The following is a 14,795-nucleotide window of genomic DNA, read 5'->3' as shown; positions in this document are numbered from 1 at the left end:
AGCTGTCCAAGTCTGAATGAAGAGATTGAAGGGACAGTGTTTGCCTGCAGAGATAATAGATTAATAAAAAGGATCACTTAAATACAGAATACCTTTATTTTGATCTGAAATGCAGAAATTAAACATGTAATTACAAAAAGGAATCTAAATTCATAATCGTGTGTAAATATAATATAAATATAATAAAAAAATATATATATAAAAAAAAAAATAATAATTTAATTATATATATATATATATATATATATATATATATATATATATATATATATATATATATATATATATATATATATATATATATATATATATATATATATATATATATAATTAAATTATTATTTTTTTTTTTTTTTTTATGTATGTATGTGTTGATAGGTAGACTCATAGAACTATGACAAATTGATGAAGACCAAAAGGTCCATTAGAGTTGCCTTTTTTTTTTTCCCTTTTCCAATTACCTTGGTTTTCTGTTGATTGACTCGCTTCTCTGTTGGAAGTCGTTGCCAAACATCTACTTTTTCTTTTATGGTAAAATAATACCCTTGAACTTCCCCTACTACTTCGAAGTCATGCCCCCTTGTCCCTAAACTCCATTTTTAGGCTAGGTTCACACTATTGTGAATTGGATGCAGGTTTCCCTGCATCCAATTCACATAGCGGGAGATTGTGACCTGCTCTCTATGGAGCCGGTTCACACATCTCCGCAGCAGTTCCGGTGCAAATTGCACAGGAGTCCTGTGCGTCTCTTGGTCTGTTTCAGCCTAAAATTCGAGGTGAAATCGGACCTGAAACGGTGAATGGGGACACACCGGACTCCTGCTGTGAGCCGGAGCATGCTGCAGTGTGAACTCAGCCTAAATCTTACTAGCACCTTAAAGCCCCGTACACACAAGCTGAATGTGGGGAGACAACGGGCAAAAAAAAAAAAAAAAAAACGGTCCATGTGTATGCCGGTCTGTCCGGAAAACAAGCAGCCAACCGACTCCCGATCAGCGCTCTTAGCCAATGACAAAGAGCGCTGATGGGAGTGGTGTGTGTGTGTGTGTGTGGGGGGTGGGGGGGTGTGTCGTCCCCCGTCTCTGGGTGTCCTCCTGTCAGAACACAACAGCTCAGCGGGGGAGATCACTGAACTAACCTCGCATGGTCAGTATATCGGCTCCGACCTGAGCTGACCGTGTTTTATTTATTTATTTATTTTTCCCCGTTTAACCCATGGGGTTGATCGAAAAAAAAATATTCGTGTGTACCCAGCTTAAGTCCTATTCCCAACTGTCCATTTTCATGCTGCAAAGGTTATGCAGTTTACTGCATGAAAATGCATTTCATGCAGAAATCCCATTCATTCTTTTGTGGTTGGTTCACGGCTGTGTGCTGCAGTTTGTGTTTCGGAAAGGGAAACCGCTCATTCCCACTTACATGTATGCATTACCACAAATGCTGCAACATACATGCAACAGTGTTAATCCAGCCTCTGTGTATTTAAGGGTTTCAATCATGCCCTCTTTTGTTAGCCTCAGCAAAAGAAGGCAAATTCTTTTGCAGAAGCTAGTGACATCCAGTTTGACAATGTATGCATTGGTATTAATATTTTTAGCATTGGCTTAAAGCAGAACTAAATTTTTTTATTTTATTTTTTTTTGGATGGTGGAGAGAGGGATAAAAACACTAGTCAGTTTTTATCAGTCTGTGTCCTCGTTAGGGAGATTCATCCTCCTCCTATTTGTCCTGTTTATCATTATCATTGAAGGCCAGTTCGCACCACATGCAGTCCAGTGTGTTTTTTTGTTGTTTTTTTTTCTGCATCAAAAACGCATTGAAAGTAGGTTATATGGTTTTCAGTGGCATAGTTCACACCAGTGCTTGCAGTTTCAGTAAAAAAAGTAGAACATGCTGCATTTTTCCTGCACTGGACTGTACTGGAACGCTCTAAAACACATAAACGCACCGGAACACACCAAAAAAATACACAGGAACACACATGTTCTTAAATGTTAAGGAAGAAAAAAGCATTGGACTGCATCAAAAACGTGCATACAGAAAAAGCATCTGGAACGCATCCAGACTACATTTCTATGGTGTGAACTGGCCCTGAAAGTAAAAGAAAATCCCAAATTTTGGGTTGTCCCTAGAAAAGTAATTGAGGGGAAATCTTCCAATGAGGACACTAGTTCTGGAGACCTGGGGGAGCTCCAAGGGATTCCCTTAATTTGGAGGGATTTCTGCTAACTTCCTGTTTTGGCTATGGGACAGGAAGTGAAGGTATATATCTCCAATGGGACAAAAATGGCAAAAAAAAAAAATAAAATAAAAAAAAATCTGATGGGTTATAACTAGGAATCGACTGATATTGTTTTTTCGGTGCCGATGCCGACATTTCAGCCACCTATTTTGTCGATGGCCGATATTTTTTGCCGATATGTTGTACATTTAAAAAAAAAAAAAAAATTTCTACACTGTCATTTTACAATTCTTTTTTTTTTTTTATCACTGTTATTGCTGTCACAAGGAATGTAAACATCCCTTCTGACAGTAATAGGCATGTAAGAGGTACACTTTCTGGAGTTATCGGGGCTCTATAAGACCCCAATCCCCTCCTCTGCACTTCAAAGTATTCAAAACGTCAAGATCGGCCTTTTTGAATACTTTATTTTTTAAATGGGCGCCTTTTAAGATGCCAGTAATCCAGGAAGTGATGTCATGAGATCGCTTCCGGATTACTAGATCCGAGACACGAACGAAGAATCGACTTTGTTCGGGTCTTCAGCCAGCTGGCTGATGTGCTGGCTGGTTGCTCGGGCCTCCCGTTGGGACAGGAGAGCCCGGGCAAGCAGCGGAAGGCGGTGGGAGAATGTCCCCTCATCGGTTGTCATTACAATAAAGCCGACCGTCCGCTCTAAAAAACGGTACCGGGATGCATCACCCCGGTAAAACCCCTTAAAGCCATATTGGTAATATTGGTCAGTTTTTTTGACCGATACTTCTAAAAAAGTGAATATCGAATGCTGATAATCGGCCACACTGATAATTGGTCGATCCCTAGTTATAACCTTCCCTTACTCTATCCAAAAAAAATAAGTTTTGCCTATAGTTCTACTTTAATGCTAATAAAAAATATTTATAGCACCCACCCTGACACAAAATTCAGCCAGAAAGCCACATGACTTGGTGCCTTGGAGAGAGACAAGAAAACGCTGGAGATATGTTCCCAACTCAAATTTCATGTATGGGGTTTACATCCTCTTTAACCACTTCAATACTGGCCACTCCCCCCCCCCCCCCCTGGACAATTTTCAGCTTTCGGTGCTGTTGCACTTTGAATGACAATTGCGCGGTCATACAACACTGTGCCCAAACTACATTTTTATCATTTTCTTTCCTCAAATAGGGGTAGTGGTATTTGATCACCTCAGCAAAAATTGAAATAAGTATACAGACACTTTTTTTGTACCAGCGTCTGCCCTTACGGGCAACTAGGTATGGCGCCAACAACTGGTCGTTGAGGTCCACCCCTCCCATATTTTGGTTATATTCGTGGACACAGAGGGGTTTCTCCAGTCGCCGTAGAAATTTGGACAGTCGTGACTGCGTGAAGGGATGACAGAACGAAAACATTCTTACTATCCCTCCACTTCACAGCGAGCAAATTATTACACTTGAAGCAGGCTCTCTCCCCCAGCTTAAGACGGGAATCTACAAGCCACTGGGGTAATCCCCGGCGATTAGGTCGCAAGGTGCCACATGCACCAATCTGATGATCATGCAAGTGACTAAAAAGTGGCACGCTCAAGTAATAATTGTCCACATACAAATGGTACCCCTTTCCGAATAAGGGTGACCCCAAGTCCCACACAATCATGCCAGCGCTCCCTATGTAATCTGGGCAGTTCAGCAGCTCGACGTGACTATCTCTTCCCTCGTAAACCATAAAACTATATGTATAGCCCATACATACAAAATATTTAGTCCTACATGCCACTGATTGCCCAATAATCACCTAAAGGCATATGGGATAAATATGGGGCGCTAAAATATTGTGTGACCAAAAATCTGTGTTAGCACAATAGTGGTGGGACCCTCCTATTGTGTTAGTGTAACACGTGACAAATAAGTAGTGCTATCAATCCAAAAATAACAAGTAAAAAAATTGTTTTTATCTGTGACATGCAAGTGAAACACTATGTGAAATCACTGCACTCCGTGCTGTGACATATCAAAACATCACATAACAGTCCATATCTATCAGATCCATCCAAGAGGAACTGCTTGTGATCACATCTAGTGTAATATCAGCTGCATACATTCAAGTGTCTTCGTGTGTCTTCCACCTCACCCCTGTGTTCAGTGAATCACACCCTCCAGAAATGCACTCACCGAATTACAATGCCTGCACTTTCATGCCAGGCAAAAAACGCTTGTTTTACCACACTCAGGGGTAAATGGAATAATCGTGTCCAGGAGGATAGTTGTTACATAGATCCACATGAAAGAAAATAAAGTGCTCCAATAGTGTAAACCAGCAAATAACATTTATTAAAACCACTGCAATCTTCAACTGATGCACTCACATTATACCAAAGATAAAACAGCAGAAATCATGTGTGGATCACATCAATCTTCAAGCAATCTTCAAACAAGTGTAAATAAAACAACAAAACAACTGTTGGTCACGGCGGACCCGAGGTGTGCTTTCTCTAGGCTGCAGTCTCACTGCAATCTCACCCCTCCCTTCGGCTATCCTCCGCTCCTCTGTGCACGCAAACTTCCTGACTCCTGTGTAGTTAACCGCGCTGTGTGTCACGTCTCACAGCCACGCCCCCGACATGTTTCGTCATAGGTAGACTTAATCATGGGATTGGCTGTGTAAGCTGTCATTCACCCTTTATATTTGCTCTTAATTGACGCCCATTCGGCCGCGCATTGCGCATGCGCACACCTCGCGTCCCCGTTCTGCTGATACTACAGGGAATATCTCATTAAACACCCTAAGAGGCGGAATCGAGCACATATAAAATCTTCTAAAATATTATATATAAATCCCATTACTTTAATCGTTATACATGTCACTCCCAGTTGTTATTTTAAACATTAGATCAATTATGGTAAACTAGATAAAGGAATCCTATATAGATTTCCCCGCTGGTCAATAGTGATAACTGCACGCCTCATCCCATCCAGCCTTATTATATGCTGGCTGATGTTCAAACAGCAAGCAACCACCTAGTGTCCAGTGTCCATATTGCAGAATGTTCAACTTACATAAAAGTATTCATGGTGAGAACCTCTCTTAATTTAATGTATCATTCCTTTCGGATATATATTTAAAATTAAAACCAAATAAGATATATGTTGTATATTAAAAATTAATCCAATATAAAACCTAAGCACTCATAGTAAGAGACTATCTTTTTTTAACCCTTTCATGACTAAGCCTATTTTTGAAATTTGGTGTTTACAAGTTAAAATCCATATTTTTTGCTAGAAAATTACTTAGAACCCCCAAACATTATATATATTTTTTTAGCAAAGAATCTAGAGAATAAAATGACGATTGTTGCAATATTTTTTATCACACGGTATTTGTGCAGCGGTGTTTTAAACGCAAATTTTTGGAAAAGTGACACTTTCATGAATTTTAAAAAATCCAAACAGTAAAGTTACCCCAATTTTTTTGTATAATGTGAAAGATGATGTTACGCCGAGTAAATAGATACCAAACATGTCACCCTTTATAATTGCACGCACTCGTGGAATGGCGACGAACTACGGTACCTTTGAATTTCCATAGGCGACGCTTTAAAAAAATTTTACGGTTACCAGGTTTGAGCTACAGAGGAGGTCTAGGGCTAGAATTATTGCTCTCGCTCTGACGATTGCGGCGATACCTCACGTGTGGTTTGAACACCGTTTACATATGCGGGCGCGACTTCCGTATGCGTTTTCTTCGCTGCGCGAGCTCGCGGGGACAGGGGCACTTTAAAAAATTTTTTTTTTTTTTTTATTTAATTTATTTATTTTTGTACTTTATAAATTGTGTTTAAATTTTTTTTTTTTTTTTTTTTTTACTTTTATTGCTGTCACAAGCAATGTAAACATCCCTTGTGACAGTAATATGTGGTGACAGGTACTCTTTATGGAGGGATGGGGGGTCTAAAAGACCCCCCATCCCTCCTTTACACTTCAAAGTATTCAGATCGCCGAAAACGGCGATTCTGAATACTGTGTACTTTTTTAAATTCAGCGCCATTGGCAGCCGAGTAAACGGGAAGTGACGTCATGACGTCGCTTCCGCATTTACAAGAAGAAGGCTGGAACGAAGCCGCTCGCAGCTTCGTTCCAGTCCGCCCCCAGCCGCCGAAGGCAGCGGACCGGACACCGGGCCTCCCGATCGCACGGGAGGCCCGGTAACAGCGGCGGGAGGCGGCGGGAGGGGGGGATGTCCCCTCCCGCTCCTCCGGTATAACAACCGAGCGGCTTTTAGCCGCATCGGTTGTTATATTCGGGTAGCCGATCGCCCGCTGAAAACAACGGTACCGGGATGATGCCTGCAGCTGCGGGCATCATCCCGGTCTAACCCCGGAAAGCCGAGGACGCATATATGCGTTCGGTCGGCGGGAAGGGGTTAATATATCAATCCTTTCAGGAGTATATCTAAAATTAAAATTAAACCCCATACCGATATGTATTGTATATATGTATAGCCCGTTGCCCTGTCACAGAGCTTATACGTCTTGACCCCATATCTGGCACGCTTGCTGGGAAGAAACTGTTTGAAAGACAAGCAGCCAGAAAATGTAATCAGGGACTCAACACAGACAACTCGATCGGAAGTAAAGGCTGCAAAATGTTAATTGAAGTGGTTTACGAGGGGCCGAATTTTGTAGAGCTGATCGTATCCAGGGTCTCCACGAGGACAGAGTTCATTGTCGTTGAAGTGCATGAATCGCAAGATCTGCTCGTATCGTGCCCTGGCCATGGAAGCAGAGAACACGGGCGTATGGTGAATTGGGTCAGTGGACCAATATGACCGCAACTCACTCTTTTTAGTTACGCCCATGAGGAGAGAGGCCCAGAAAGGTCTTAAATTTGGAAACCAACTACGGCTTCCAATCTCTGGCAAGGGAGGACAACTGGGGATTAGCGGCGATGAATTGACCAGCATACAAATGATCCATAGAGATTTTCAGTGAAAAACCGCGAATAAAAATCAAGTGACGCAAAATCAACTGTTTCCACCTGAATTCTGGGTTGGCCAATGAATGGGGGAAGTACGGGTGCTGCAGAAGTGGTGGGCTCCCAATTAGGATTGGCAAATTCTGCAGGAGACACTATGAAGAAGGACACTATGGGCACGACGGGCCTGTCTTTGTCTTGTTGGTGGCAGCGGGACACTACCTGTGCTTGCCACGTGATACTGCAGTGCTGGATGTATGACCAGGGTGTACTAGCCCGCTGGTGCTTGCCAGTTCACCACCAGAAGAATGAGCGGCATTAGTACTTCTCTGCTCCATACGAGAGCCCTGCAGTTCTTGCACCTCAACAGCAGCAAAAGAACAACGGGGTCGGATACGCCTGACCTTGGCAGGGACCACAACTCTGTCGTCGGAGCTATCTGTCATGAAGCCGCTGTCGTCTACAGGATCGTATTCTGAGCCTGAATCTGACAGATGAGTGACTTCCTCTTCACTATCTGTCATGCTCAGAAACGTGTAGGCCTCTTTTACTAGTGTACCTTCGATTTGCCATTTTGGGCTCTAAATTTACTGGTACAGTAGTAAGATTCACAGGACCTAAATAACTAACAGGCTAACTGGGGTCACCCGTTTACGTAAACGGTTGACCCTGTCCCTCTCTGACAACACAGGGAAAGCCATAGGGAAGTCCTCGTGCGTCAGAGGGGGCGGGGTCACTGGCTGGCCCCGCCCTCCCTAATATAAAAGCTGTTGCCTGAACAGAAGCGTCACACAGTGGGAGACTTCCCTTTGAGGCGGATCGGAGGACGAAACGGAGAAGAAGATGCCGGACGGGAAGACCAGAGGAAGATAAAGGAAGAAGCGGGGGAAGAAGAAGAACACCGAAGGTAGATCAGAAGTGAATGGAAGAAGAAGCTGGTAAAGAAGAAGACATTAATAAAGGAATTGTCAAAAACCATCTATTGTCTTTTTTTTAACATTTTTGACACTTTTTTTTGTGTGAAATGGTAGGGGTACATTTGTACCACATTACCAATTCACACAGGAGGGGGGCGGGATCTGGGGGTCCCCTTGTTTAAAGGGGGCTTCCAGATTCCGATAACCCCCCCCCCCCGCACAACAACTGGGCAAGGGTTGCGGGGATGAGGCCCTCCTCCCCATCAACATGGGGACAAGGTGCTTTGGGGTGCTACCCCAAAGCACCTTCCCAATGTTGGGGGCATGTGGCCTGGTTCGGGGGGGCGCTCTCTCGCCCCCCTCTTTTCCTGCAGCCAGCCAGGTTGCGTGCCCGGTTCAGGGTCTGGTATGGATTTTTGGGGGCACCCCACGACATATTTTTTTTTTTTTTTTTTTTAATTGTGGTTCGGGTCTGGTATGGATTTTGAGGGGGACCCCCCACGCCATTTTAAAAAAAATTTTGGTTAGGGGTTCCCCTGTAGAGGAATCCGATGCTGTTTTTATCAATGAACTTTTATGTGTATTGCTGGGACTAACAAATCATTATAGCCGCGAGTAGTTTTAAATGACTTTTTTTCCTTTAAAAATATAATTTTGCTGTCAGACTGTTCTAAACACGGGAAACATGCGCCACTTTACAGGCATACTATAGACACCCCCCCAGGTACGAAATTTAAAGAAATTTTACACTTTTATTGTTTCACATTTTAAGCATTATTAAAATCACTGCCCCCGAAAAAACGGACGTTTTTAAAACTTTTTTTGTATTGATACATGTCCCCTGGGGCAGGACCCAGGTCCCCAAACGCTTTTTATGACAATAACTTCCATATTAACCTTTAAAATTAGCACTTTTGATTTCTCCCATAGACTTTCGAATTTGCCGCGAACACCCCAAATTGTTCGCTATTTGGCAAACGGGCGAACAGCCAGTGTTCGAGTCAAACTCATGTTCGACCCGAACATAAAGCCCATCCTTAGTCAGGAGTGATCCTGAGGGAGAGGCCATGAATCAGTGGCCTCCCCCTCAGGACGGATCGCTCCTGGAGCGATTGTGACCGCCTCGGGTCCCGGGGGGTGGGGGTCCGATCTCGCCCGCGGGAGGGGCGTAACGTATAGGTATGTCACTCTGCCTGTCCGTGCCATTCTGCCAACGTATATCGTCGTGAGGCGGTCAGCAAGTGGTTAGAGGGGGCAGATTACACAGCACAAGCGCTGTGCTTTGTAATCTGCTTTAAGGGACCAGAATCTGTATTTTATTTTTTTTTTTTTTTTGGGTTAACAAACACTTTAAGTCTGATATTCTTTAGGTATTGATATGTTTTATGCATCAGACTAAAAGACCACCTGCTTTATAGCTGCAAAATTGTACATTTTATGTGCTCTACTTTTAATTGTTTTTCTACTTTGTCTGCCAAGGAGGAAGACGTCTCGCAGGCATCCAAAAGGCAGAAACTGAGTAATGAGCAGTATGTGGAAGATGTAGTGGAGGAACCAGAAGAAGCACCTGAGGAAGCAGAAGAACAACAAGCTCCTGCCAACAATACTGAAGAAGTAATACACTTTTCTTTCTATTTTAAACAAATACCTGGAAATATTTCTTACATACATGACAGGTCACAGAGGATTTTATATATGTATCTACTTTGATTATGCTACCTTCAGGTAAATGGACATGGGCCAAAAGAGAAAAACGCAGAAATCTCTGTCCATATTCAATCCCAGCTCAGCTAGGTCTGTTTTGTGCCAGTATTGGAAGGTGATGGATGTACCTACTTGTCTCTTTGAAGATTTTTTTTTTTTTTTTTTGGAATTCTGTTCTTGCGACTCCTGGCATAGGCCTCATTCACACATGCCGACCATTTGTCTGTTTTTTATCCATCGACGGACGAAAAACAGACATCAATACATTTTTTTTTGGGGAGCTGATCAAAGCCCTATATTTCTTCTGTTTAAAAAAAGAATCGGGCAAAAAAAACGGTCTGTCTTTGCATGAAAAAAATGGCTTCAGCACTCAAGTGGTTAAAGCAGAACTTAGTAATTTTTTTTAACTTTCCATCTATTAAATCTTCTGTCCTTGTTGTTTTAACTTTGGATAGTAAAACATTTTTTTTTCTGCCAGTAAATACCTTATACAAGCCCACTTCCTGTTTCTTGTCTGGTATAAAGCCTAGGCTAATGAAATCTTGCACAGCTCGCTCTCTCTCTTGTGAGAGTTTGCCGGGAAGAGGGGGGGGGGGGGGGGGGGGGGGGATGAGTCATAAGAGGGCCAATGAGAGCTGCAGAGCTAGAGGTGTGCTTCTGTGTGTCTGTAAATCCAGGAAGTGAACAGGCAGCAGCTTCAGCTGCCCACAGTTAAAATGGCTGCAGCCAAACTCAATGGAGTGAGATTTTTGCAGCATATTTGGTAAATACAGAATCACAGTATATATAAAGTAATATGCAAAGTGGTTGGAGGGAAGCTTCAGAATGGCAAAGATGTTTTTATTACAAATTATGCGAGCAGACTGCAGTTCCTCTTTGAGGACTTTAGCTGGCGGATGAAAAATGTCATCCGTTTTTTTTCTTCGGAAAAACGTGACCGAACTGATGAAGCAAACAGAAATGCCCCTTTCACACTAGAGTTCCATCAACAGTTCAGTCATGTTTTTTTTCAAAGAAAAAAACAGTTTTTCTTCAGTTTACATCGTTTTTTTTTTTTTTTTTTTGTTTTTTGTTTTTCATCCGTTTCCCTCAGTTTTTAATAACCACTAGCTGGAGTCCTCAACCACTTGACTCTCTGTGCCATTTTTTTCGGTTTCTTTTAAAATTTTGCGTGATTAAAATAATAATTTTAGGCCTGAAGATTACTTAAAGCGGAGTTCAACCCATTTAAAAGTCAGCAGCTACAAAAAGTTAATAAACAGACACTCACCTGTCCCACGGTCCAGCAATGCGGCCAACCGAAGCCTCGCTCCTCTCTACGGCGCTGGCATTGTAAGTGTGGGCACCTGGCTGTGACAGCTTGTGGCTTCACTGCTGGACGCGCACTGCGTTGTCTTGAATGGGCGGGCAATCTTCTTATTGACCAAATAGCCTTTGTGGGGTTTCTTGCATAAGTGGTCCAGACCAATTTAAGAGTCCTCTGACCCAAAGATTACAGGATTGGGATCATGGCATCCAACAAGCTTTCCTTGTACGTTATTTAAAGGATGTGTTATACGCAGACTGGGCTCACCCTAAAATGGTTTTGATTTCGCTCAAAAATATTTTATAAATAGTTGCCCAAGAGAACCTGGTATCTTGACATTGTAAACTTATCGGGGGGGGGGCAAACCATGGATCCTGTCAAATTGACCCAACCTTCTGTCACAAGGTCTGGTCTCCCATCCTTTACAGCAGTAGTCATCAACCCTGTCCTCAGGGCCCATTTTTTACGTATTATCTTGGGGAGATGCAGACTAGAATACTGCAATCACTGAGCAGCAAATTATTTCACCTGTGATGTATTTCAGTTATCTTGCAAACCTGGCCTGTTAATGGGCCCTGAGGACAGGGTTGATGACCACTGCTTTATGGTCACTGTATTTAGCAGCATGGCTGTTCTACTTGAACCAGGAAATTATGTTGGTCTTCCTTCTGTTGTAAGCCTCTGAGGTTTCTTCATACTGTGGATGTGATTTGTGCAGTCAAGGTTTACCCTAGGCTGACAGCAGCTATTCATCTGTCTGACTCCCTCCTTTGTGCTTCCTGATGTTACAAGGAACCGTTACACGCACAGCTTAGAAATTTATCATCTCCCAGTAGAGCCAGCAGGTTTTCTTAAAGCAGTGTTCCACCCAAAAATGGAACTTCCGCTTTTCGGAATCCTCCACCCTCCGGTGTCACATTTGACACCTTTTTAGGGGGGGGAGCAGATACCTGTCTAATACAGGTATTTTGCTCCAACTTCCAGGCATAGATAGCCGAGCCACCTGCGGGTATCTATACCACTTCCGACGCCTTTGCCTTCTCCCCTCCGCTGTCTTCTGGGAGACACACGGGTCCCAAAAGACAGCAGGGACCAATGGAAATGCGCAACGCAAGTTGCGCATGCGCAGTAGGGAACCAGGAAATGAAGCCGCAAGGCCTTCACTTCCTGACTCCCTTACCGAAGATGGCGGCACTTCCACCCATGAGCCGAGGGACGGGTCGGCTTCAGGTGCCGACATCGCGGGTGCCCTGGACAGGTAAGTGTCCTTATTTTAAAAGTCAGCAGCTGCAGTATTTGTAGCTGCTGCCTTTAAAAAAAATAATTAAGCAGAACTCCGCTTTGAGCTTAGGGTACGAAAGGCAAAATTCCTCCATTCTCAGTGACTGCTCATACTACCAGGAGTGTTTGGTGCTTCCTGGGCTTTTCAACGTAAAGCTTTGGCAGCTAGAGTTTGGAAGGCAAAGGCTGCTTACCTGGTCTTTAGTTCATTCCCTTATGAAGTTTTAACAGCTGAACATTTGAGCCTTTGCGGTAATGACCTTTGGCCTGTGGGTATTGCAGGCTGCTGCGTGAGATTCTAACCAGTTCTGGTTTGGTTGTTTGTGGCCTGTGGGCTTGTTTTCGTGTTGCCTTTCCCACCTAATCAGTGCTTTGGATGTTCCTGTCATGGATATAAAGATGCCTCATGACCTGGGTTGTATGATGAACAAAATTGTATTTTTGGTTTACCTTTAAAATCCTTTTCTTGGAGTACGTTATAGGACACAGGTACCCCACCCATTCTCCTTAAAGTGTTACTAAACCCAGCAACCCCCCCACAGTGCCCACAGCTTATAAGTCTTTTTACATTAAAATATGTTGCTTCTTGGGCCTTCCATCATCAGGCGTCGGCTGTGCTGGTTTGCAAGGTGGCCACTTGGTCGTCGGTGTACACTTTCACAAAATTCTACAACGTGGATGTACTGGCATCTGGGAATGCTTCTTTTGGCTGCAAGGTGTGGCTGGCTGCTGTTTAGAGGATCTATTCCTATTTCTATTGAGCTCCTGTTACCTGGTTGGCTCTTGTGTTAGCCTTGATACTTTTCGTTGCTCATGTTTGGCACTGCTTTGGGATGTCCCTATGGTTCTGAATAATGGAGCGATGTGTCTGTCAATGAAGAAATGAGAAAACAGGATTTTTGACTTGCTGTAAAATTTGTTTTTCTGAGTTCATTGACAGACACAGCACCCATCCCTCTAAGGAGTTTGGATGCTTCTGACACTGCTTGTTAGTAAACTGAAGGCCTATAGCAAAGGGGGGGGGGGTGTATATCACCTAGGACTACCCATAGGCATAGCCAAGTCTTTTTTCTGCCTAGTGTTTTACTCCTGTAGGGGGCGATATAACCCTATGGTTCTGAATAATGGAGTGCTGTATCTGTCAATGAACTCAGAGAAACTGATTTTTTGGTAAGTCCAAAATCCTATTTTTCGACTTGTAGGATTTTCTGCAAAAAGTCCTATATTTCCTGGTTTTCAAACAGAATCCCTCTTTTGTATTTTTCCTCATAGGCTTTCATTGAATCTCAAGAATTTCCCCCAGATGCTAAGGAGGAGTCAGATGATGAGGATGAAGAAGAAGAAGGTGGTGGTCGTATCCGTTTTAAAACGGAACGAAAGGAAGGGACCATTATCCGGCTATCAGATACTCATCGTGAAAGGCGCAACATTCCAGATACTTTGGGTAAATGCCTTTTATTTTTATTATTTATTTATTTTTTGTTCATGTGGTGTGTTTTCCCCTTATTTTTTGCATATTGTTCCATTACCAGCAGCAGTAAACCTCTTGTTGCTTGATTAGGATCCTTGTGGTTTTTTTTTTTTTTGTTTTTTTTGTTTTTTTTTTTTTAATAAAGTTATACCAAGTGAGATTTGTGATCTGATGCAACAATTCTTTTGATTTAATGACCAAGGATCTCCCCAGTTAATCAGTAGGATGGGTCATAAAATTGACAGATAAAGACTTTTAGTTTAAACCACATTTGCCAAAATGTCTGTCATTTCATACATTTCAATGCATTGTTAATACCTGAAGTTTGCAATTGTAGCATTTCTGTAGTTGTGGAGCATTTGTTGCCATCTTCTTGTTTTTTCACTTGTAGACACTGTTTTTGGGCTTCGTTATTTTGCAGAGTCAAACTGCTTACATTACTGATTAATTAGGTAATTGCATGTTATACTGGAAATGTGCCAATATAATGAGTGCATGATAAAGATCAGGGATTGGATAGTGCAATAGGGGATGCATTTCAGGTTTTTGAAAATCAAAAGGTGTACTTTGTGCATACCCATTTTAATTTGCCTTGTAATTGTTTCTATTCATTAACATGGCGATATAAATTTAGTTGCTCATTGAGAAGAAGCAGTGTGTCGATGTGAAATGTTGAAACTGACAACTTTGAAACCACAGGTTTAAGTAAAGAGGGTTAGTGAGCTATTAGAATCTTTGTCTTGATTGTTTTAGATGCAGAGATCAGCCTAGGCTGCTGAAACGGTTCAGGAGTGGACAAGTATTGATGCTATGCGTAAAAAATTAAGGAAAAATACTTTTCAACTTCAGAAATTATTCGGTTGTATCCCAAATTTGCAGACTGGTAAAGATTTTTCTTTAGCAACATATAAGTAACAAAGCTAGTTGGATTATCTTTATTCCC

General features: G+C 42.5%; 1 protein-coding gene across 5 annotated transcripts in view; it reads left to right on the top strand.

Moving 5' to 3' along the window:
• RBM33 (RNA binding motif protein 33) overlaps positions 1-14,795 on the top strand; it is a 264,644-nt gene that overhangs the window by 57,710 nt on the left and 192,139 nt on the right. For all 5 annotated transcript variants that reach the window (XM_073629949.1, XM_073629950.1, XM_073629948.1 and 2 more), the window contains exons 6-7: positions 9,570-9,704; positions 13,654-13,825. In XM_073629949.1, the coding sequence (XP_073486050.1) occupies positions 9,570-9,704; positions 13,654-13,825 (307 nt within the window). The remainder of the gene's footprint in view (positions 1-9,569; positions 9,705-13,653; positions 13,826-14,795) is intronic.

The sequence above is a fragment of the Aquarana catesbeiana genome, linkage group LG05 (genome assembly GCF_042186555.1).
Source record: "Aquarana catesbeiana isolate 2022-GZ linkage group LG05, ASM4218655v1, whole genome shotgun sequence".
In the NCBI taxonomy this organism is placed as follows: domain Eukaryota; kingdom Metazoa; phylum Chordata; class Amphibia; order Anura; family Ranidae; genus Aquarana; species Aquarana catesbeiana.
Note: the sequence above shows the minus strand (reverse complement) of the source record. Positions and strands in the feature narration are given on the sequence as shown.